Genomic DNA, 23736 nt, shown 5'->3' with positions numbered 1-23736 from the left:
CGGCTTTCTTTGTACCTTACGGATTGCAGGATGTCCCATTTCCACGCTTTGCTTTAAACCTCTCGAGTTCTGAAGCGCGAACCGGAAAAGTTACGTATTACCTTAATTGAGCCCATTTGCAATCGCCTTAATTAAGCTGGGTAGTTCTGTAGGGACTTATCTCAGCGTCACATAACATGCGTGGATGTGCAGTACGAGTTTCTAGTTTCAAACATTTATTCACTGTGTACATAAAAATGTGGCTCCATGTTCGATATTAAAATTCGTGTAAAATCACTGACTCGATTGTACAAAAATCCTCAATGAAGCACTATTGTGAGTAGGGAATGCAACAAATAAAGAAATACTCAATCAAGAGGGTTATAAATCCATATAGTGGAATTCTAAATAATATTTGATAACATTTCCATCTTGTTTCGCATTGTGGAGTGAGAGATAATTTAGATATTGTATGCAAGCCTTCAAGTAACAGAGATCGGCAAGGGGCTAAAGTTGATAATGCTCGCACAACCCATCGAAACGGCCTTGCACCTAAGTGTATTTCACGCTTCACCGCACACAGCTCAAGGCCTGTTGACGATAGAACGGACGATAGAACTGCGGACGATAGAATGGCTGACAACACATTAACTACTAAATTTGACGGAATCCTTTGTCGAAAATATTTTTTTACATAAATAATTGCTGAGCGTAATTTTATGCTACTGCACCAACAAAATGTTATTCAGGTAGGACATTTCAATAAGAATATGTTTAGTGTAATAATCCTAACAAATATAATAATGAAACCATAAGTTTGTCTTTTTCCTCCCAAAGTATACAACATAATGGTACATTTTTAAATTTTTTTCGCTTTATTTTCTTAAACATCTGCTGAGCGGTAGTGAAAAATCTCGACCAATTACTTATGAGTCGAACTATTGCAACAGTACTTTATATTTATATGAAAAATATGTACAATACATAATTTTACTATGGAAAAAAGCTAGGGATTGACGGACACTAGTAAAATAGAATGCACTATGAAAAATTCCAAATGTATCATGGCGAACGCAGCAAAATAGCGAATCATAGAATTTTAAGAGTCATTACACAAACTGGATTATAAGTATCGTTAGAGAGTTATCCCCTTTATGCGACTTTTTTTGGAGTTTACTCCTTAAGAAACGATTTGAGTTATAAGGCCCGGTACGGAAATTTTATGAGGAGTAAAATCAAGTGTAACACGAAAAGTTGAGGCGTAACGGAAACCAAAATATGAATCAAGAGTGCTTTTATTAATTTAAAATACAGTAAGTTCAAATCCCATATGAAAGTAATTATTACAATAAAAATAATTAGCAATATATAAAACATTAAAACGTCATTAACTAATTTGTTTACATTTTTGCATAAATTAAGTTATAGGTTTGATCATTTATAAACACTGTGAAAAATATGAACATTGGCGCCATAATATGATTAACAATCTTTTATGAACGTTTTTAAAGAAGAGTAACATATAAAATCAGTAAGCAATTGAATAAGATATAATATTAGCATAATAAGTTTTTAACATAAAGAGGCTTTTGTAAGTTACTGATATATTAATTTAACTTATAAAAATGGATGCATTATTGATCAGCACCATCTATCAACGATAAACGGGCAAAATCAAAACAGTATTATTTAATATTTATTACAGAATTATTGCTAATGAATTATGTTCAAAATAAGTTATATAAAATTAGCAATACGTTTTAAATGAATTCTAGAATTATAAAACATTCAGAAACAATCCAAATTACATATAATAACATGTTTATTGAGTCTCATATAAATTTCATCCGTAAATTGCAACAAGGATATTTTATAGATGGCAAAGAAATTATAATTATTAAGTTTTAAGTTATAAAACGTTTAACATTGTTTTAAATATAAATAATTATATTATATTAAAATTTACTTTAATATAAACAATTATATTAAGTTACCATTATAATATTTGGAACCAAAATACATAGATTGATAAACTTGCAAACTTACAATTTATAAAACTTGCCACTAGATGGCGCTATTTTATATTATTTTGTAACATACTTTATGTAATACGCATTATTGAAGTAATATAAATAATCCGAATAATTACAGATATATGTTTGTTTCTCTTATCATTTTAGCAGATGCGTTCATTTACCTACCCTTTTTTCTATTCGATATATATCATAATTATCATTCGTAAGGAGTAAACTCCAATCGTGCGTCGTAGCTGACACACACACACACTTTTTTTTCTCACTGGCTGTTACAGTTTAAGAGTGACAATTACACACTCTATTTTAACACGTTTTAAAGCTATATTAAAACGATGGACTATAAAGTTAAATTGTTTAACTTGAGACAAATATTCTCGTAGCTTTTAACTAAAAGTTTTGTAGGTACTTTATTCCTGACGCGGATTTTCCGATCGAACACCTATTATTTAGTACATAAATCTCTAACCGATTTTTAAATAACACCTGCGATTATTTTGTTTTTCAATTTTACGCCTATAAACAAAGGCGTCTAGTTTTAAAAACAGTTTAAGTAAAAAACAAGTTAGGTACGCTAAAGTTTTGTCTATTAGGATTGTGTCAAGTTGTCACGTTTACTTTTTGTTCAAACAATGCAGTCAACAAGTATTTAAGCGTGCAGTGAACACCTGTAAGCCGAAAGAGATTAGCGAACATTTATTTTCTCGACACAACGCTACATGAAACCTTCGTAAATTCTGGAAGGTGGTGTAACAGTTGAATTGGGTTTAAATGCTACTGGTTTCCGGCATCGCCCTCTTGAATTTAGATTGTAGAATTCATTGATTTATTAAGATTTCATTAATTAATTAAAATCGATGTCTATAAACACAATTCTTTTAATTAAATTAAAATATAAATTTCGTAAATTTCAATGATCTACTTCTAAATACATTTTTTAGTAATCCAATAATTTTAGTAGGCACGGCATAACTAGATTTCGATACCAATGCCACCTACCGGGTCCAAAAGTATGTTTCTAGTTGAAACAATCGATATAGATACATTCGCCAAACTTTCATCTAAATCAGCTGGGTAATTTCGGAGAGTAGCCTGTACGAGATTAACCGATACGAACACTGTTACAATTGATTAAAATGTATTCAAATAAGTAATTTAATCAATTTGAAATGTAATAACATCGCTTTCTACGCTCACGGCCTCACACTAGGATTCCCTGAGTCGTGGGTGCCATGGAAACGAGTACACAAGCACCCAGACCCAAACCAGATATCTAAATTCATCATTAAGATGGTCTGGGCGGGGATCGAACCTGGAACAATCTGCGCGTCTTATTGGTATGGTGACCGCTACGACACCGGGTAGTCAAATTAACGGAAAACGATATGAACATCCTACAAACATATGATTGAAATAACAGCATTAATCGTGGAATGACTTGTACACTATAGTTTCGTTGTTGTAGTTAGTTTTGTTCGATTGGCTGTGAAGCACTAATTGTCAATTATAACCCTCATTATCGCGTTAATGTAGGTTGGGGTGTAATGCATGATGCATAAATATTTTGGTGTTTAATTGGCATTAAGGTAACAAGGTTGACCACAGACATGGAATCTGTCAATTCTGTTCGTTTTTCTTAGGTTCCGTACACAAAACGGTGTAAAAACGGAACCCTATTACCAAGCTTCCACTGGCTGTCCGTCTGTCACAGGGCTCTATCTCTGGAACCGTAATAGATAGAGACTTGAAATTTTCACACAATATGTATAATGGTGGTGTTGTTATAACAACAAATACTAAAAATAAAAATAAAACTTCAAAATAAATAGAGGTCGCTGTACAATAAACCACTATTCTTCAGCATTCTTCGCATTATCGCATTAAACCATCGAGTGTGAGTTGGACTCGTACTTGGCCAACTATTTCATTTATCAGAACTGGCCAGTTCTATGCAACTTAGGTCAACGCATTGAAATCTGTCGAACCTTTTGTGTGCTTCGATGCCACAAATACATATATATGTACAATTGTACATAGATAGACACGTTAAATTTATAATCACCCTCTTTATGTCGGGGTTTTTTTGAAAATAATATTGTGAAATTATATAATTCATTTACAATTTATAGTCTTGTATCTCAAAATCCATTATGTGGAAAATTATAAAAATATAGTCTAAATTACAATAACGAAGTTAACATTATTTACAGTGTACGAAGGACATTATTAGGTACGAAGAGTCGGAGTTTTTACAAGTAGTTTTAAAACTTTCTATACAGTTTTTTACACTAATTTATTTTCGAGAGAAATAAAAAAACACCGGAGGCGGTGTTTTAGTAGTAAAAATATTTTATTATTATTATTTCTGCGGATATGGTGTTATATAACGGATTAGAACATCGTAGAGCCTCTAATGAATATCGTCACTACGAATCAAATCTTTACAACAGTAATTTTCGCATATCCGATTAACGAAAAATTATCTAATAAGTTTTTCAAAGATCAAAAATTTACAATTTCTTGTAGGCAGAAGTTGTCAAGTTTCGATCTTTGGCAGGAAAACATTGGATAGATTAATTAGTGATTAGTAACGGGCGCAAATATAATGCCTCACAATATCCTGATGAACATAGAATGTCCAATAAGCTGTTGCAAAAATAAGTTTGACTGAAATACAATCACTCAAGCTACGAAATTCTGAACAATCTCAAATTATATTACCTAAATCAAGATGGACGAGCCCAGACCGTTGAAAACGCATCCGCAGCTGTATAAGTCCTCAAATTTAATTGTGTCAGGTTAGCCTTCGTCGGTTCTTCGCCCTCCTTACCTCTAACGTTATGAAAATAGGCCCGTAGTAGCAACTATAGGATAGTTTCGTAAGTTGAACAAGTTGTGATATCTACAGACAGTAGCGGTCCTATATTATTCGTATTATATTGTATTAAATGTAATAATATGCGTCCTTATTTATTAACTGAATTCGTTTCTCTAGACTAGTAGTTTCTTTTTATCTTTATTCAGCTTTTTTACCTCTGAAATGGGTATTATAGTTCTATAGAAGATTTTCCATGTCTTGTATGAACAGAGGTTCCATTAAATTTTCTCACTATATTTTCTTCATTTCCATAAAATTCGCACGTTTCAACTGAAATAAAACTTCACTTACAGTAATTTAAATTACAATCACAACATCATTAAGACCGCCTTGTTGACGGAACTCATTCCAAAGGTACCACGGTATCGTGGGAGAGACAATATATTTAGCGGGATTCTTACCGCAGTAAAACCCCCTCGGTTATCTGCTTCAACCCTATTTGGAGGGATCCGGGATCTCCAATGAAATGCACCGGAGTCCTCTTAGCGCAGCGCCCCTCTCGGCATTTGCCCTGATGAGAAGTATTCTCAACCCACAACTATAGATGTTTACTACATAACGTGGCTAACCATACCGTGGTCCTTCCCAAAGGTGTTGGTTGGACGCCTGAAGCTTCTTCTTTTACTACCCAGAACCCCGTGAGCCGTCGTTTTGTCGCTAACACTATTTTAAACCCAATCTACAACAACAAAAGTAATTAGAACATACAGCTATTTTTACTAAACACAGTACATATTTTTACCACCATACAAGATTTTCGACGTTTTTAGCGTTATTTATTGAACATTAAAATGTAGACATTTCAAATTTTCACAACACATTTATTTCTGTGGCTTCTATAATACCGAATACTAAAAATGTAATGAAAATTTTGGTGGCAAGTACGAAACCCTATGTGTGCGAGTTCAATTCGCATTTGACAAAGTATTTCTTATTTATTACGAAAACATTTCTCATAAAATTTGCTTTTAAATAACCAAAACCCCATTCAAATTAGATCAGTAGTTTATTAAGAAAATCGCGAACATACATACATACATAACGATTAAATACAAAACCTACCTTTTTTGGAGTGTTTTAAAATGTATTGGATCGCAACCATTTATCATTATTCGACATTGGTACGAAACGTGTGCTACAAAAATTTTGACTGTTTTCATATTCGTCGATGAAGATGAATGAGGTATCGGATGCATTTTCCTAGCTTTTTTGCCGTAAAAGATCTTTTTTCCTTTTTGCTATTCCATATCCAAATTAAACAACAAACGAAACACGTATAGAGTTACAAGTTCTATCCATCTGCCTATACGATCATATTTCACAGCCATTTTCATAGAACTTTGGTACTGTATGAATGTTCAAAAGTTACAGAATCTATGAACTTAACTTATATGATAGTTAAAGACACTTTGTGCCATGGACACATACGAAGGTGTATTCACAAACACCCAGACCCAGAACAGATTCATCTATCTGACCGGGGATCGAACCCGGAACCCTTTTCGCGTTCGACCGGTGAACGCATTTCCAGGCGGATCAACGAATTAGAAAAAATATAGTTGTAATTATGTACTCTACTATACTATGTATATTATTCAGCTTAACGTATCTGATATAACTCTACTATATTGGTTCAGACACGACGTAATATGTTGGCTAACTTTTGACATGTGGTAGACTTTCATTTGCATTTTCAGTCTATCGACCGCAGATATACATTGACTTTAATGGTGATATGAAATTATTTCTCTTCCTTGTTGATTAATACGCTCAGACTTCGATACGGACTTTATCGCTTTTTTATTATGTCCGTTTTATCAATGTAACCAATACAAAAGTCTTCATCAAAGATCTTAATTATAACATTCAGAAACATTTCGCTTGGATACATCCAATTAATTCAAAATACATTTGTAGAAAATTTCCGTTTCAGGTTTGATCAAGTTGGCGATGTAGTTTTAAAGCATAGCTAATAATTTAAATTTATCCACATCCACACTCTATGAAATTAAAGATTTGTAAAAATGTTAATTTAAATATTCCTTAGCAACCTTGATATTATGTTCTACTCTAAAACAAATATTTCCGTAAAATATTATTAAACTAGTTCTCCGTTTTAGGATTCCATAACAAAAGAGTGAAAACGAAGCCCTATTACTAAGTCTTCGCTGTCAGTCCGTCTGTCACAGAGCTCTGGTGTATTCTGTCCCTTTGTTTAGACAAGCACCGTGCATTTCTCTCAATGACGACTACTGGTCCTTTCAAGATAACGAGTGATATCATGGACTACACTTTAAAGTTGAAATAGTTATTTTCAAACACGGCATTTTGTACGGCGACTTGAATCACACTTACCACAAAACTATATCCATCATCATCATCATACTTAATCCACTTCTGTTCCACGGCTGGACAATTTTTTTAATAGTTTCAACGATAACTACATTCGGTGAGGTTCAGTAAACTCCTAACACCTATGAGTAGTAAGTTGAGTTATAAAGAATTATCATAGAGATTTTTCACATGAACTGTTCCTTTATTGATACATTGTTATAATTTGCGACTATATTCATGAAGCTCAAACAAAAGTATTGACTCTGGACGAATAAAGCCTATGTCACAAATACGTCGATAAATATTTCATGATTTCTCAATCATTGGATGGATTGTGACGGACTCACGGTTATTTAAAACTTAATGTGCTTAACAAAGACCGCACCAATATGTTATTGTTAAAGTCATTTTAATGAAATACCCATTTCCATTATCAGTTTTGCAGACAATTCAATTATTGTTAAGTAAAGGATTCGTCGATACAGTCATTCGCCAGATTTCGTGCATAGGCTTTACGCGTACCTACTACTTCTTTTTCGATATATAATTATTTCTGTAACTTAATATTTTCTCTGTGGGCTACCTACTCACAAAATAAATGACTATCCTGTTTTACTAACTACTCCAACTTTTAAGAGTCTCTAGGCAATTCTTGTCACAAAATATGTATTTCTCAGTATGTAAGATTCACATAGTCCCTTAAGATCTAAGGATTTCAATTTACGTCGTTATTTGAAATCAATTTTATAACATATACAATATACATATATATGTTAACTCACAGAGCATTGAATACTAGCCGAAAGCAAATTCCAGTACAATTCTAATGAATTGCCAATATCCTAGTAACTCGCTTATACAACCATTGCCTTTGCATAATGAACTAATTGTCAAAGCCATGTGAATCCTAGTATCTAATTTTCTAGAATTTTCTTATTAAAATATTCTCTTGATAACAATTTATTTGTTAGACTTACAGAAGATAAACAAGTGTTGCTTACTTAGGAAATTCCAAAAATGTCACTGAAAACGAATTTTCGTTTGAGATCAGTTTAAGTCCTTGCGTACGCTTACACAACGGCAACAAAACGAGCCTTTATGATTCAATGACGAAAAGAGCACTTTATCATAGCAGTTTACGTATATAAACGAGTATACCGAACTGTTACGGTTTCAACCATTATTGTCCGTGTAGAGTGAACTTGATGAAGTTATTCAAGAATATATTAACTTAATGAAGTTTTAATAGCTTTTTTTCACTTTTGACTGGTCTAACAAGTTATTTATTATTGCAATACGCTCTATGATACTACAGCCGGTACGTGATTGTCATACGCGTCTCCCGAGAATTGCTCGATAAAATCATTCTTTCATCACCATGGCGAATGAGACTGAACAGAAAAATGAAAAATCAACTTGGGTTTTCCAGTTGTATCTTTAAGACTATTATACTAAGGTTAATGTGGCTTATCTAACTGGCCGCAGCCACAAGTGGTCAGCAACAAGCTGCCGGCACTATATTACATACATTTGTAAGGACTGCACAGGAACACTAGTTTATGTTTTTATTACGCTACTGACATAAACAGCTACTAATTTGAATATAAAAAGTTTGTTTCTTGAGCAAATAAAAAACGGTGTGCATATAGTAGGTACCTACATAGATTTAATCGGTAAAAAAATTAAAACCAATGAAGACCTCTAACTTATATCCAAAAGATGACCGCATAAGTATTATACATACTTAAAATTATTTATGATGTTTGGAAGGAAAGATTTATGAACACTCACTCAAATACTAGTGGTGGAAAGCTGTTTATATTAGGAACTACCGCCCACCGACATCCATAATCATGAGGAATAAAGAACCTCTGGGAGCGGTCATAGGCGCTTAACTACCCTTATGGTCTATGTTAAATGTTGATATAAGTATTACGTATTTCAAAACATCACTACACCACCAAAGCCAATGTAACCCTGAATGTATAGTAACCACCCGAAAATATACTATAATAAACTACATAAACTCATACATATGTCCATGTACTTGTACTTACCGCAGCAATTCGGTGTTTGCCACCACCTACTACGTTGTCACGACTATTACAGCCCTTCTAACCGTTTCCGACCTATATAAGTACGACACGTTATTATAAGGAAAAAATGGTACCAGTATGCCAGTGGAGTAATATTTTTTTTAATTTGTTTTATTTTTCGAAACAACATAAACGAATATTTTTTTCCAGAAATCATAAGTAAAGATGATGGTTTTAGTATACTCGTACCTATTTTTAACCGACTACTAAATGTTAAGTTTTTCGCGCGTATCCTGTATAAAGGAAATTAAAAGGAGATTACAAAACCATATCTTATATATAAAATGTTTATGTAAATTTTCACCCTTAACACTTTTTATTTATATGGCAACATAACGTTTGCCGGGTCAGCTAGTGTAACTTATATATACAAGTAATTGAATTAAATCAAAAACCCGACTGCACTAAAAAGGCTGAAGTAGAAATTCCAACAAGTAATTTAGTTAAAAAATCAAAAACCCGACTGCACTAAAAAGGCTGAAGTAGAATTTCAAAAAACAGTGAAATAGGCGTTTTATTATTTTTAGCCAGAAAGCCAAATACAATGCTTCAAAAACAAAAGATGTTCAAACAACATTATCCTATTTTAGAATCCATTCCTATTTTATCCTATTTTAGAATTCCATTTCATTTCCTTTCATTTGATACCCTATTCGATAGGTTCGGTTAACTTTTTTTTAAATGAGTTAGTATTTCGCGCGCAAAAACCGCCATTTTGATTTTTCTTTCTAACACCTTTCTATCTAAGAACACTCGGGTCATTGCGACGAATGTAATGACACCTTAAATGTCGAAATTCATCCAGCCGTTTGTAAATTCCGATCAAATAAAGAAAGACAAACATACAAGACACGCGCGAAAAACATAACCCTTCCTTGGCAGTCGGGTAAAAACAGCTGATTGAAAAAAATGACTAATTCACTGCGGCATAGATCAACGCACAGCCGAAACACACATGTGAGTAGGTTCTTTATATGGTGGAAGTAAGCACTAAGAAGGTAATTTGATTTTTTTTTTTTTGATAAAAGTTGACAGCGATTGTTCGGAAAAATTTTCGATTTTGAAACAGTTACTATGGAATATAGTATTTGGGTTTCTGAATAGAAATAATAAATTAGGTATTTGCCAACTTTTGTCACAATTTTTAATATCTAGATTTATGGGAAAATGTAATTAGCACATTAAATGATATATGGGCGCAATTTATGCGTTTGAAATTGTCGTCAACTCATGACTGTCCCACTGCTGGGCACACCCTCTCAGAATGAATGAGAATGAGAATTAAGCCATAGTCCACCGCGATGGCCAAGTGTGTATTAGTAAACTTCACATACCTTTGAGTCCTTTGACAACTTTTATTGTTATTTATAGATCTCTTGGGTATGCATGTTACCGCACGATGGTTTCCTTTGTCGTAAAGTGATAATTAATTGCTAATACGCACATAACTTTGAAAAATCTGAAGTTAAATTCGAACCTCCAACCCTTCGATTGAGAAGCCTAGTTTTAACACTGCTATCTACATATTATTATTATCGTCCGATGGTACGAATTTAATAATTGTATCCAACTCGGACTTGTCCGTTGTTTGGTTTTAACGTAGGAATAATGTTACTGCTTGGTTTATCCTTTTAAAGGATAACCATTTAAATGTTTTAATACATTGAGATTAAAACATTAACGTGGTTTTCATAATGAAAATTGTAGCTATTTTAATTTTTAATATTTTATGCAAACAATTCATTTTTTATAAATTAGTATTTTAATGAGAGAAATGTGAAATTACCAATCATATATATCATACTTAAAAGCATACCTTTTACTTTCGTACTTTTATTCGACTTTGAAATGTATACGGAAAAATAATAACGCAAATATAATAAAGATGCTTAAATATACTGTAAAAGACTACTTAAAGGCGTAAAAAAAACTTGAAACTCATTATATTAAAATTATAATTATTTGCTTTATATATTACCACAAAAATCAATGCAATACCTAACCATAAACTGTAACTATGAAATAAATAGTAAAACAAATTTTATAAAAGAGCCCCATTACGCAAAAAAGATATAAGATTATTTTAAATCTCATTGTATATGCCGCACGAAGGATAAGAGCCAAAAATTACGAGTCCCAAATCAATCGAATCATCTGCATGCATTCTAGTATAACCTGCCCTTTGTAATACTATAGGATAAAGCATGGAGTACACCTTCTGGTACGTATGTTAATAACGACCTATGTTTCGAACCAATCCCAGTTCACTCCGACCCGGGCGCCACAATGGTAGTGTGAATTATTACCGTTAGTCCACTCGCGGCGGCCGGACGTGCGCGTCTTAAATTAGTTCACCGAACGAGATACCGATACATCGTTTAAATATTTTATTCAGTCTTCTGCCATAGACTTGGACACATCGCATCATAATGTTTTAGCAACACGGACCACATTTTTTCGGAATCTGAAAAAGTTGCCATTGATTAAATTAGAAAATGTTTTACGGGGTGAATTTTTTCAACTTTCTAGTTCTGTGATGTTTGCTTTTGTTCTAATGCATATTTTTTAAAAATTTTAGTAAGATTTTTAAAATATTAAAAATGTTGCAACGGTATCTGTGATTAAAATTTCGCGAGTTTCGCTACGATCGTTACGAATAAGCAAACTTTCGTAGCCGTAAATCCTTTCGCGCTACAAGTGCTACACGAGATTTTCCGGGTTTGATTCTCAGCAAGATCAAGTGTTTAAGCGACGGGCAAATATTTGGCCACTGTCTGAACGTGCGGCCGCGTGCTAATTTGCGTTTAAGTGCAGACTGGGGCATACATATATGTAAAGCCGTTACATTTTTAGAAATATAAAATTCTAATTTATTTAAAAGCGTCGGTGATATCATTTTATGTGTTTAATATTGAGTTTAAAACAAATTAAAGCAAACAATAGTAAAAATTAAGGCCCAGATTTTATTTTAATAATATTTCACTTAACGCTTTATCGGATTCTGATTTTGCGAACGGCAAATTTGAAAAAATATAAACGTTGCGCTTAAATATTGGAAATATAAAATGAAATAATCAATTTGATAATGCCGAGATTGAAATACGTTTTCCCTTCGATATATTGCTTAACGGCAACGCGATAGAACGTTAAATATTAGAAAATTCGCAATATAATTTTCCGGTATTGGGTTTATTAAATTAAAACCAATTTATGAATTGATTGTACAATAAGTGATAGTTCGGTTCAGTCGGGCCCCTGATTTAACGGTGTCCTTTTCTGTACAGTTGCAAGAAAGCGACTTCGACGAGCGTTCGCTGTCTTTGTGCGAGTCGACGGAGACATCGGAGAGGATGGGTGGCGACTTTTTCAACACGGTGAAGAAGGGTCCCGGTAAAGTCATCGTCACGGCAATAGATCCGCCGCCTGAATTTCAGGTAAGTGTATTAAAACAGATTTTTATTGGAACGTCGTGCGCAGCTCTCATTCAAAAAATTAACGGTCTTATTCATAAAAAGTTATAGCACACTTATAGCGTTGCTATAGTACGATTGTCAAAAAGTGTTATTCATAAACGTATTTTAGGCACTAAACCGTTCTATAAGCCTTCTATAACTTATAGAGGCCAGAACCCTACTATAACAGTACTATAAGACAAAGATGGCGGACTCTCATCAGCTGATTAGTGATTACTAACCTAATTTGACAATATGTTTTGAATAAATTTTAAATGGCAATGTCCGTTTTGTATATAAACTTGAAATAATTTATTTAAATATCCGATAAATAACATTATTATATCACTATTTCAAATTACAATGCAAATTTTACAAAGCTTAGATATTATTAATAATCTAGAAAACCGTCCACTTCGAAGAACATTGCACCAAAGAGTGATCCGTTTTCTTTAAACGACGAAGACTTTCGGAAGCGTTATCGCTTTAATAAATCGACAGTAAATTTTATAATTGATCTCGTACGTAATGATCGTAAATTAGATCGCGGAGATCCTGGTACACCTTCTGAAATACAATGTTTACTGCCATAAGATATTGCGAATGTTTACAAAACGAAACTTAACAAAACATTTATATCCAACCAATTTTCACTCCTTTATCTTTTAACAACTTTTGCTTAATATCCTATTTTAACAAATAAAATATTTTTAAATTCGCGGTATTTACAAATACAATGACACTGACATGTTATTTGGTTTTATCGACAACCCATTGACAAGAATGTCAAGACAGAATATTTTTTAGTACGAAATAATGTCATTTAATGATGTTTATCTATGGATATTCGTCAATTTGTTCGCCGAACTTCACTATAATGGCAACATTTTCATTTATAGTTGACTTTAGCGACACATTAGTTATAGAAGGTTTATGGAACGTTTATGAATAAGCAATTTTATAGAACGTTTTATAAGCTTATCGAACACTTTAACTAATGAGTGCTTAAAACCTTCTATAAGCATTTTTTATGAATAAGACCGTAAATCTGTAACGGTGTATTTTTGTAAATACCGCGAATTTAAAAATATTTTATTTGTTAAAATGGGATGTGAAGCAAAAGTTGTTAAAAGATAAAGGAGTGAAAATTGGTTGGATATTAATGTTTTATGTAATATTGATATAATTATATAAAGTTAAATTCAATTAAGTTTCGTTTTGTAAACATTCGCAATATCTTATGGCAGTAAACCCTGTATTTCAGAAGGTGTACCAGGACCTCTGCGATCTAATTTACCATCATTACGTACGAGATCAATTATAAAATTTACTGTCGATTTATTAAAGCGATAACGCTTCCTATAGTCTAATGAAAACAGATCACTCTTTGGTGCAATGTTCTTCGAAGTGGACGGTTTTCTAGATTTTTAATAATCTAAGCTTTGTAAAATTTGCATTGTAATTTAAAATAGTGATATAATAATGTTATTTATCGGATATTAAAATAAATTATTTCAAGTTTGTATACAAAATGAACATTGACATAATTTATTAAAAACGTATTGTCAAATTAGGTTAGTAATCACGAATCAGCTGTTGAGAGTCGGCCATCTTTGCCTTATAGCACTGTTATAGTAGGGTTCTGGCCTCTATAAGTTATAGAAGGTTTATAGAACGGTTTAGTGCCTAAAATGCGTTTATGAATAACACTTTTTGACAATCGTACTATAGCAACGTTATAAGTGTGCTATAACTTTTTATGAATAAGACCGTAAATGTTTCCGTGCGTTTAATGATAGAGATGCAGTTTTAAAAGAACCATGAAACGTATGTTTGAATATTTTATTTCAATTTTAATATCACTTATTGCGGATGTTCAGTTCGAAATTTTGAGAAAAAAGCGCACTTTTATCCAGCTGTTTTAATAGTCTGTCTAGTGCATTTTATACAACGTTCGAGTAGGAAACATAAATTATATTTTCATTTTTAAATTATAATCACGATGTGCTACTTGAATATTTAGGAGATGAACATTATAAACTGAAATTATACGTTTCGTGTGTACAAAAATTTAAACTTAAATTTCACATAGGTGAAATATAGTGAATATTGTGAATATATAACAGTTTCTGTCATCTTGATATCTAATTTTCTACAAATTTTGTATTAAATGAAGTATTAAAATGTAAAATAAATTATAACGAATAGAATAGATATCATAAAGCAGGAGTCTCTTGCATACAACGGTTAGTATACGATATTTCTCCCTATAGCAGTAGTAATGGCAGTTCCATCGCTCGCCGGTGTCAAAATGGACTTCTCAACCCCGATCCCGATCCACGGTTCGTATCCGCATCTCGATATTTTCGAAGGTTATAAAAAGTTAATCACCACTTTAAGTATGAAGAAACCTACATACCCCTACATACCTGACACTTAAAGGTGGTAGAAGCTTTTGTAATTCGACTCCGGAGACACCACCGCGACACTAATAATAACAGCAGTGTCGCAGCGCTGCAACTCTGAGCCGCTTTGAAGGGTATGGTAAGGGAGACATATTTATCCGAGGCATTCCATTTTAGTCCTCAGGCTGTACAAATGAAACTAAGAAGACTAATAAGTCTCATCTGTGGTTGATTGCTGAGACTAATAAGTCTCATCTGGGGTTGATTGCAGATGTACATGGGCGGCAGTGGCCACTTAATATCAGGTGGACTGCATACTCGTTTACTACTTGAATATTATAAAAAGAAGTTTTACCTAAATACTAAAAGATATGTGAGGATAGAAGTCGGTGATTGTTCGAGCGCCTTCGGTAAGTGACTGTCGACCAAACATGTTGGCGTCTGTTTTGTACCTTCCCTGAAGGCAGGAGATAGCAGACCACCTACGACATGTTTGCCAATGGTGGCGAATTACACACCTTAAGCTAGTCAAATATATTGCTAGCATCGAGGGTTGTGTTGGACCATCATATATAAGTGCATGCTTGTATGTGTGCCCTTCAAACCTAAAATAGGTGCAGCGCTTTTATCGACAATTCAGCTCTCAAGGTAAGTTTGTGAAGTTATTGATTTTGTAAGTAAATGAAAGCATTAGAAGTCTATTAGTCTAATTAACTCTGCAAAGGTCGTGAATATAGAATATGGTCAACTTCGTCTTTGACAGGAGATTTTGCATTTAATTTAATTCACTTCGTAATAAAACTTTATATTTCCTCATATATTCACTTTAAAAACTTTTCGTCGACTATGTGACTCGCTTCAGCTGGATTATCTAAATACAACTCGAAAATATGTACTTGGAATGCCAACTTTTTTATTTTAGGAATGTTTTATAATAAGGAGTAACGTGTCCTCCAAAGCACAGTAGTATGAGTGCCTAATTTAACGAATAGCTATCATCTATCCTATTCTTGACTATCCTATTTGTTGTTAGGTAGGAAACAACTTATTATGGAATCGCCGTGCAAAAAACCAACTGCAAGTATCAATACCGATTCCTGCCTATTTTTACATTTGATGGGTTAATTAATGCGGTAACTCGTTAACGGTTGCTCCTTCACTTCCAAATTATCGGTAATTGGGACTGTTTAAGTTTGCAAAAGTTGCAGACCATTAAAAGCTTATCGAAGGATTCCGTGAATATCTACTGAAGAAAATAAGTTTATCAACTGAAGAACTAACTCTTGTAAGATCGCTCTCATCTTTACGCGTTGCCTTTGTTAGGTTGTTTTCTAAAATATATACTTATGTCAAAGCGGTTTTCAAGGAAAAGATCTCTTAAAAAATATTTTATCTACAGTATAAAGAAATAGAGATTTAGTCGTGTCGTTATTTTATGTAATCCGATCTTGTGTTCGAGGGAAACTTTTCCACGCGACCCACCTGCTTGCAACGAGCGGTTTTCAATTTTTACTCGACTGTGGATAATAATGTTTTTAAAGCGCATGTATCATTCTTTGGCACGCCCCACCACCCAAACGGCTTGACGGATTTTAATATAGGAGGTCTTTGGATTCCTGTAAATTGTGGAGTAACATGGACAGTGCATTTTTTAGCATTTATTTTTTATTATTAATACCTAGATATTTCGTATGTAAAACGAAAAACGTTTCATTTACATTCAAATTGTCTATGATCAGTCCAAAATGTCGATTATCGAATACACATAATATTTTAGAGAAAAATAAACATACAAATACAGTTATTTTAAAATCACAGACGGACTTTAGTTTTGTTTAGTTGTCTAGATTTTTAACGGGCATGAATAGTAAAACGTATCTTCAGTAAAATGAGAATAAAATATAAGATATTCCGGGTTATCGACTGGCGTTCAGTTCTGTCTGAAGGCCTGCGGTGCTTTTGCACAAAATATTACGGGTCTTTTGATGCGGACTTAAGCTTTCTGTGCGATCGCGTGGTCCACGCTTTGAAAGTGTACCGGTATTTATTCCTAACAATCGCTTTACCTGAACCCCCCAGTTTGCGTAGCATATTTTTACGATAACTCTGTAAAGGTAACATAAGAAATATCGATACAAATTCATTTTGTTTGAGGGTTGCCGATTGTTATAGATTTTTCTGAAGTTATGCTTGTGTACCTGATACTAGAATTTAATAAAATAAACATTTCGTTATATTTGTGTCTGTACGGGTGTTTCTTTTCGTTACATTGAAGTATGTTGTCAATCCGATGGTAAGTGGCTACTGCCGTCCATGAATATCTATAATCAACCCCAGATAATTGAGTTGAAACAATTCCAATAATATATCCCCCTCATCTCACCCTTCACTATATACTTTCACCGCTTACCGCTTATGTTCGTAGAGCCACCGTAACCATGAAAACTATTTTCCATTTCTAAGAAAACAATATGACAAGAAGAAAAAGGAATACTGTTTTTGTGTGGGTGGGTAATCTTATTTTTAATTGTTTGTTACGATATTCGCTGAAATGTCAACCGGATACTATCTCTATTTAAACCTTACTGCCCTTTATGCATGGGAGTAAAGGACAGACAAAATGGCGTCGTGAATTCAGTATTACGGTTCGATACGGAACTCTCAAAATAAAGAAATTATGAAGAGCTAATTGCTTATAGTTTATAGATTTTGCATTGATTTTTTAAATGCTATGCCATAGTTCCCTTAAAATCATACTCCAAAAAGCAGCTACCTGAAAATTGTAAAACAATTTCTCGTTCTAGGAATTAAAATCGGGGTGCGCTTATAAAATACGTTCCCCCTTCTACCTGTACCACCTTTTTTGAAAGGCATAGGAAAAAAGTAAAAACTGTTGTTGTAATCTTCTTTTCCGAACGGTAGTGCAACAACTTGAATAGATTCAATTAAAACCATGCCGAACAATGAATTTGGAAAAATACTTGGTATTTTTCGATATTTCTGTTATTTTCTAAAAAATAAGTTTGTATATTATTCTGTGACAGGTGCAAATGGGTAGTAAACTAATTACAATACGTGAATGTAACTTTGTAAATGATGTCCAATCAGTCATTTATATTATTCAACATGTTCGGTTGAATATTCAGTTCTAAATTATCCATTTCATGTTTGTAAAACTTTATTAATCTGTTGTAATCGACGATTACAGCAATTAGGCAATGTTATGAAACGAAAAGAGTAGTTTTATTCGATAATTTGCTCATATAATTATATTGGAACAACAATTCGTTAGTTGCCTCATTTTACATGCGATTTAAATTTACATACGATTTAAATTACGTCATAACTACCACTTAATAATTACCGCCCGATTTGGATCGATTAAATTTAATGTTTTTGTCAACTTCAGTATTTGTCAATTACGACTAAAAATAGTGGAGACAGCGAAGCAAATGACGTTAATGACAATAAATTGGTGCAATACAGAAATGTTACTTCCATCTATCATCAAAGTTATTGTTATACTTAACTTTAACGCAAACTTTAAACGGGCTTTCGACGCAACCCATCCTAAATTTCAAAGTTAGGGAATTATTAGTTTAGGAATATTTTCTTAATATTTTTTCGCTAAACGATTTTTTTATGGAACATATTATGATGTTTGATGTAAATGGATACTCTTAAATTGAATATTTATTATGAAAACGTATATTAAAAGGAACACTTTATGAATATAATGTTCAAGTTTTATTTTATCTACATTCTCTAATATTGTCTATTTGTGACACGTTTCACTTTAACTAGTGCCTCTTATTAAAACTTACGGTCAGAAAACCTATTAGAAATATATCGAAAACTTCTCCTACAACTTACGATTATTATGGGGGATTTATAGTATTGAGGTAGGGTGGGGAACTTATATATGCAAACATAAGGAAGTGAACATGATGACAGAGATACCAGTTATAAATAAATAATTCCTCCAATCATTCCTACCAAAGATCGAAATTTCACAATTCCTAGTAGACAGAAAACATCATATGTCAATCTTTCGCAGCCGAAACATTGGATCAATTGAATATTAATAACGGGCGTTAGAACCCTGGTTAAAACTTATGTTTGATTCAGGCGAGGTCGCAGGCATGAGCTAGTTTTACTATAGTTTCAGTAAAAAGGGAATTGATAGCGATAAGTCTTTGTTGCAATAAGTGATTTATTAAAGCGCTTTTACTTGATAGTAGTATTCTATTTTCTATACTTTTTCTCCAGCTTTGCTTTCATTGCTAATACCTTTGTAGTCCTTGTTTCCTTACCGGACTAGTAGATTTTAATAGATTGCAGTATCAGTATTGCCTTGTACATTTATTTTATGAGATATAATAGGATAGAATAGGCTGCTGTTATTATTTTAAGCACTTTAATGGAATATTGTTTGATTTAATTTATTTAAAATAATTCCGGATTCTAAAAATGCCCGTGCTGTAAGTGGTGAACAATTATTTGCATTGTCTGACTACGAAAGTTTGATGCCAGCTGTCTGGGGTAGCATTCGAAACCGGTCGTAAATAGAATTGTCATTATTGTTATAAAAGAGGCGGCGAATGAACATGCAGCGAGTCGGCAAGCGCTCTCTGCCACTTCACGTCTGTGACACCTGGACATCATGGATGTGTGAAGACCCCAATAATATCTGCGGCCAATGACGCATCCGCGACCTCGTGAAACATTCCCACTAAGATCTAAAGAGTTCAAACCGGTCGATCTCTTCATTTTTCACAAGTGAATCGAATAACCATATCAGAAGTTTGCTTCTATACTTTACATGCCCTGATTATCCCTTAACTTGCAATATGCATTATATTATGAGATTGATATGGCATGATGTTTTCGACGATATCTGGAGGCTCGGCAGTGCCTCCGCCAAGTCGAGCCTTAATACTATCCCCTACTATGAATAAGGAAATAAGTGAAAACTATATAGTTGCGAATGGGCTTATATTAAGAAAAAATCATAACAGTATTGTTTTATAACACTTTTATGATGCAAAATCCGGTGTGGTGATGATGCCACCGCAGTGGTATCACGAAACGCTGTGCTACCTTATTAAGTAACGGTTCAATAAGTCGAGATATAAAGTTGCGACGTTCGAAGTTGAATATTTTAAAAGTGATATTTCATTCAACTCATTTTCTTTTTATTTGCCTGAACCAAGAACGTTTCCTAGTATGCTAGTTTCTGTATTTCAATGGTCAAATAAAAAATTAGGTGGAAATCTGTCAGTACTTCGCAACGCCACTCGTTTTTTGCTAGTTTACATCTCGATCTTTACTGCCATTGGATGCATTTCACACAATTAAGTCTCCGGCGGAGTTGATAACATAGAAAATGTTAGGTGTAAGACGTCAAAGGAAGTCCTTTGATGCAACCTTCGTGTCCGGTCGAAAGGAACTATATTATCTCTCGTGCGACACTAGCGCACAATTGATATGGGTTTATAAACTTTGTATTTAAGTTTACCTTGCAAAGCTGTTTATGGGACAGAGCGAATAAATTTATATTTAAACGAAAATAATCGGCGCATAAATGTTTCTAATGAAATCACTATTTCAAGCCTAAAGAATTTTGGGATTTCAATCTTAAATCTTTTATAAAGTAATGAACCTTAATAAATTATTTTTGGAATTTTATAGACCATTTGGAATAGAATAGAATTATAAATCATTTCTTGCGCCCATAATTGATAAATAATTAATCAGTGCATAATTTTTTTAACTCTCGATTATCTAAATAGGACATAGTTTAGTATGATGAAATGATTAAATGTCGATCATTGGTTTGATCATTGATTATTAAAAAGGCGTTACAGCCGATAACAGATAAGGCACCGGAATATATTTTATATTTTTAAACGTCCTTAAGCAGATTTATGTCCAATACTCTTTAATACCGCCGTGCAATTCACTTCCCGAGCGGCACTCGTCCGTGCGGAATTGGGCGGGATTGTCTGCAAACTTTGTGCAGGTCGTTTTCAAGATTGCGAAGATGTACCTTTCAATATAGAAAGCCACCCTATTTTAATCTAGCTTAAACGTACACTTAACGTAAACGAAAATAGAATGTAAAGTGAAAGAAGTGTCCCCGTCAAGTTTTAGCTTAGTACGAAATCAATCCTGTATCATACACAAAATAAACGTGGATTGTTTTTGGAAATTAAAATGACCCTGAGCCAATCACTTTGTTCGTATAATAGGTAACTCATAAAGTACAGAAGTTGACACCACAGATAGTCAAAAGAACTATAAAAGTCAAACCTGAAGTATAATCTGAAAACCATTAGATTCAGGGCGCTTAGTATCGGTCGGCGCGCATGTTAGGGGAGGTTAAAGTTTAGCAGAGAATTATGAACGCACATAGGCAGATAGATAGACGGGTTCAAATCAATGTAAACCAGCGGCGCAGCGAAAGAGACGCCGTCACGCTGACTGACCCCTTCCTGGACACGGCGACACGATAACAAAGGACTCTGCACATTGACTGGATAAGCCAACCGCCAATCTATCAAGCCAGCGTTATGTAGTCTCCTTAGTGTTCGTAATAGCATTTAGTTAACGATGTCGTAGGTAAGCCTGATTGGATATTAATTAATTCTTAATAAGGAAGTGATTTAATGGTAGTTTGCGGTTCGAGTCCGGAGGCATATTGCTGTACCAATTTCCGGCTTATAACTGGTTATCTCCCGTGTTCTGGTTTGAGGAGTAGGTGAGGAGACTTATCCGAGGCTTTCCAACTTAGTCCTCAGCAACGCTATAGCTGAACTCGGGTAGGATACAATCTTGAGTTGATTACATAGTTTTGTTTTTGAGTGACAGTAGCCAGTTATAAACAAAGTTATGAGTAATTAAAAATCCTTAGAACTCTTGCAATAAGAAAAATGTAACCAATCGTCCGACGTACCGGATTAATTTCCCACTAATCCGGTACCTGCTGTGTGTGACGGTATAGATGCTTCCAACTATTTTTAAGTGTGCAAAAGCTAGTAAAGTGCAGTCAAAGGGCTTTGCGGTTCCGCGGTGCGACGTATGACGTTCAAGTCGATTGAATCTGATTTTGTCAGGTTTCCACTAACTTTAATTATGAACAATTTCAAAACTGTGGTTGTTCTGTAATCGTTCCACTTTTCCCTTCTGGAAATAGCTTGTTTTCTTAATTATTCTATTTTAAATTGTACTGTTACAAAGTTTATTATGACTTTTATGCAAGTTAGCGGACATAAATTGAATCAGTCAGCACGTAGTCATTGGGTTGGAAAAGTACAAAGAGAGAAATTTTGGTGCGGAATTTTACATTTATTTTGATATTGGGTTATTGTGTTGTGCCAATTTAAAAAAAATAACATTTATTTCAAGGCTGCTGCTCGATATGCAATAAATTTTGATTTAAAATATAAGTAAATTACCTTACTTTCAGCAAAAATGCTTATAAAACATGCTTACCAGGTACAATTATTTTAATATGGAACCCGTTCCAAACGGTAGACGTCATATAATATGTAAATGATTTTTGTTTTATTTTAATTCGTGAAAATTACTTGAAAACTTTTCTTTTATATAAAGCTATATAAAACCCAAAATTACTGTTAAAGCAGCTAAACCGCTTACATTTTTTAAGACGCGAAAGGGTAGGGTCGAACGTTAGAAATGGGCAATAAATGTCATGCAGTGAAAACAACCACCAGAAAATCTAACGGACATGACGAATAAGCCGTTCAAGCCCTGTCGACTGTAACTCGATATAGCCGCGGTGCGGTGATGACAAGATTGACCGATCGATCGATGGACGAATCCGCCACTCGCCGACAGGGGCGGTGATGCGTAGCGTGCTAGCGCTGTCCGTCTACCTCACCTGTGCACGAACGATAAGCAACACGGCGAAACTCTGCAACGTGTTTCTTTTACACAACAGGTGGGTAATTGCGGAGGAAGCCAAATGCACGGGATAGAATCCGTATTTTGACTTCAACTACTCGTATCGTTTGTTGCTCGTTCCATTCAATCTATCTTGTACAAAAAGATAGGTTAAACCAACGAATGTCGAGTCTATACCTACAGTTTATGACTCCGCCGATATAGGATAAGGTAGAAGTCTGACCCAACTTCCTAAGTAACTAGTAGAACTTTGCACTTTGTGCATAGTTTACGTTACATTCAGGCTTCCACCGTCATGACTAATAGAGAGTTCTACGTTCTAAATACTGATAAGATACGCAACTCGAAGCCTCGATTGATTTAAGGTATGTGATAAAGTTATCCTTGCCATCCTCTATGATAAACTTAGAGTAACTTTCTCGACACGTGCAAATTTGTTGTTAAAGAGCACCATGCTTCTGAAAAAGGCAACTCTTAACAGTTTTTTTATTCGTCCGTCATTTATATTCCTTCTTATTCTATTAGAAATCTAAAAAAATCAACTTCTACATATATGTGAGTATAAAAGGTACATAGAAACTTATTTAAAGTTATGAGTTAGAGTGAACGTGGCAGTAAAGCTGCTGACGATGG

The 23736-nt window shown here is 33.9% G+C and overlaps 1 protein-coding gene across 2 annotated transcripts in view; it reads left to right on the top strand.

Annotated features, from left to right (window-relative positions):
* Window positions 1-23736, top strand: part of LOC140743282 (uncharacterized) — a 101349-nt gene that overhangs the window by 52303 nt on the left and 25310 nt on the right. Inside the window, exons 1-2 of one of the 2 annotated variants that reach the window (XM_073074443.1) lie at window positions 11625-11827; window positions 12605-12754. In XM_073074443.1, coding sequence (XP_072930544.1) covers window positions 11816-11827; window positions 12605-12754 — 162 coding nt within the window. In that variant the 5' untranslated portion in view covers window positions 11625-11815. Of the gene's footprint in view, window positions 1-11624; window positions 11828-12604; window positions 12755-23736 lie in introns of those variants that run through there. The other variant, XM_073074442.1, reaches the window with a different exon arrangement.

This window comes from Epargyreus clarus, unplaced genomic scaffold (genome assembly GCF_041222505.1).
Source record: "Epargyreus clarus isolate Ecla_fem2 unplaced genomic scaffold, WU_Ecla_fem_2.2 ptg000007l, whole genome shotgun sequence".
NCBI lineage: Eukaryota > Metazoa > Arthropoda > Insecta > Lepidoptera > Hesperiidae > Epargyreus > Epargyreus clarus.
The sequence above is the reverse complement of the archived record's forward strand: the minus strand, read 5'-3'. Positions and strand labels throughout refer to the sequence as shown.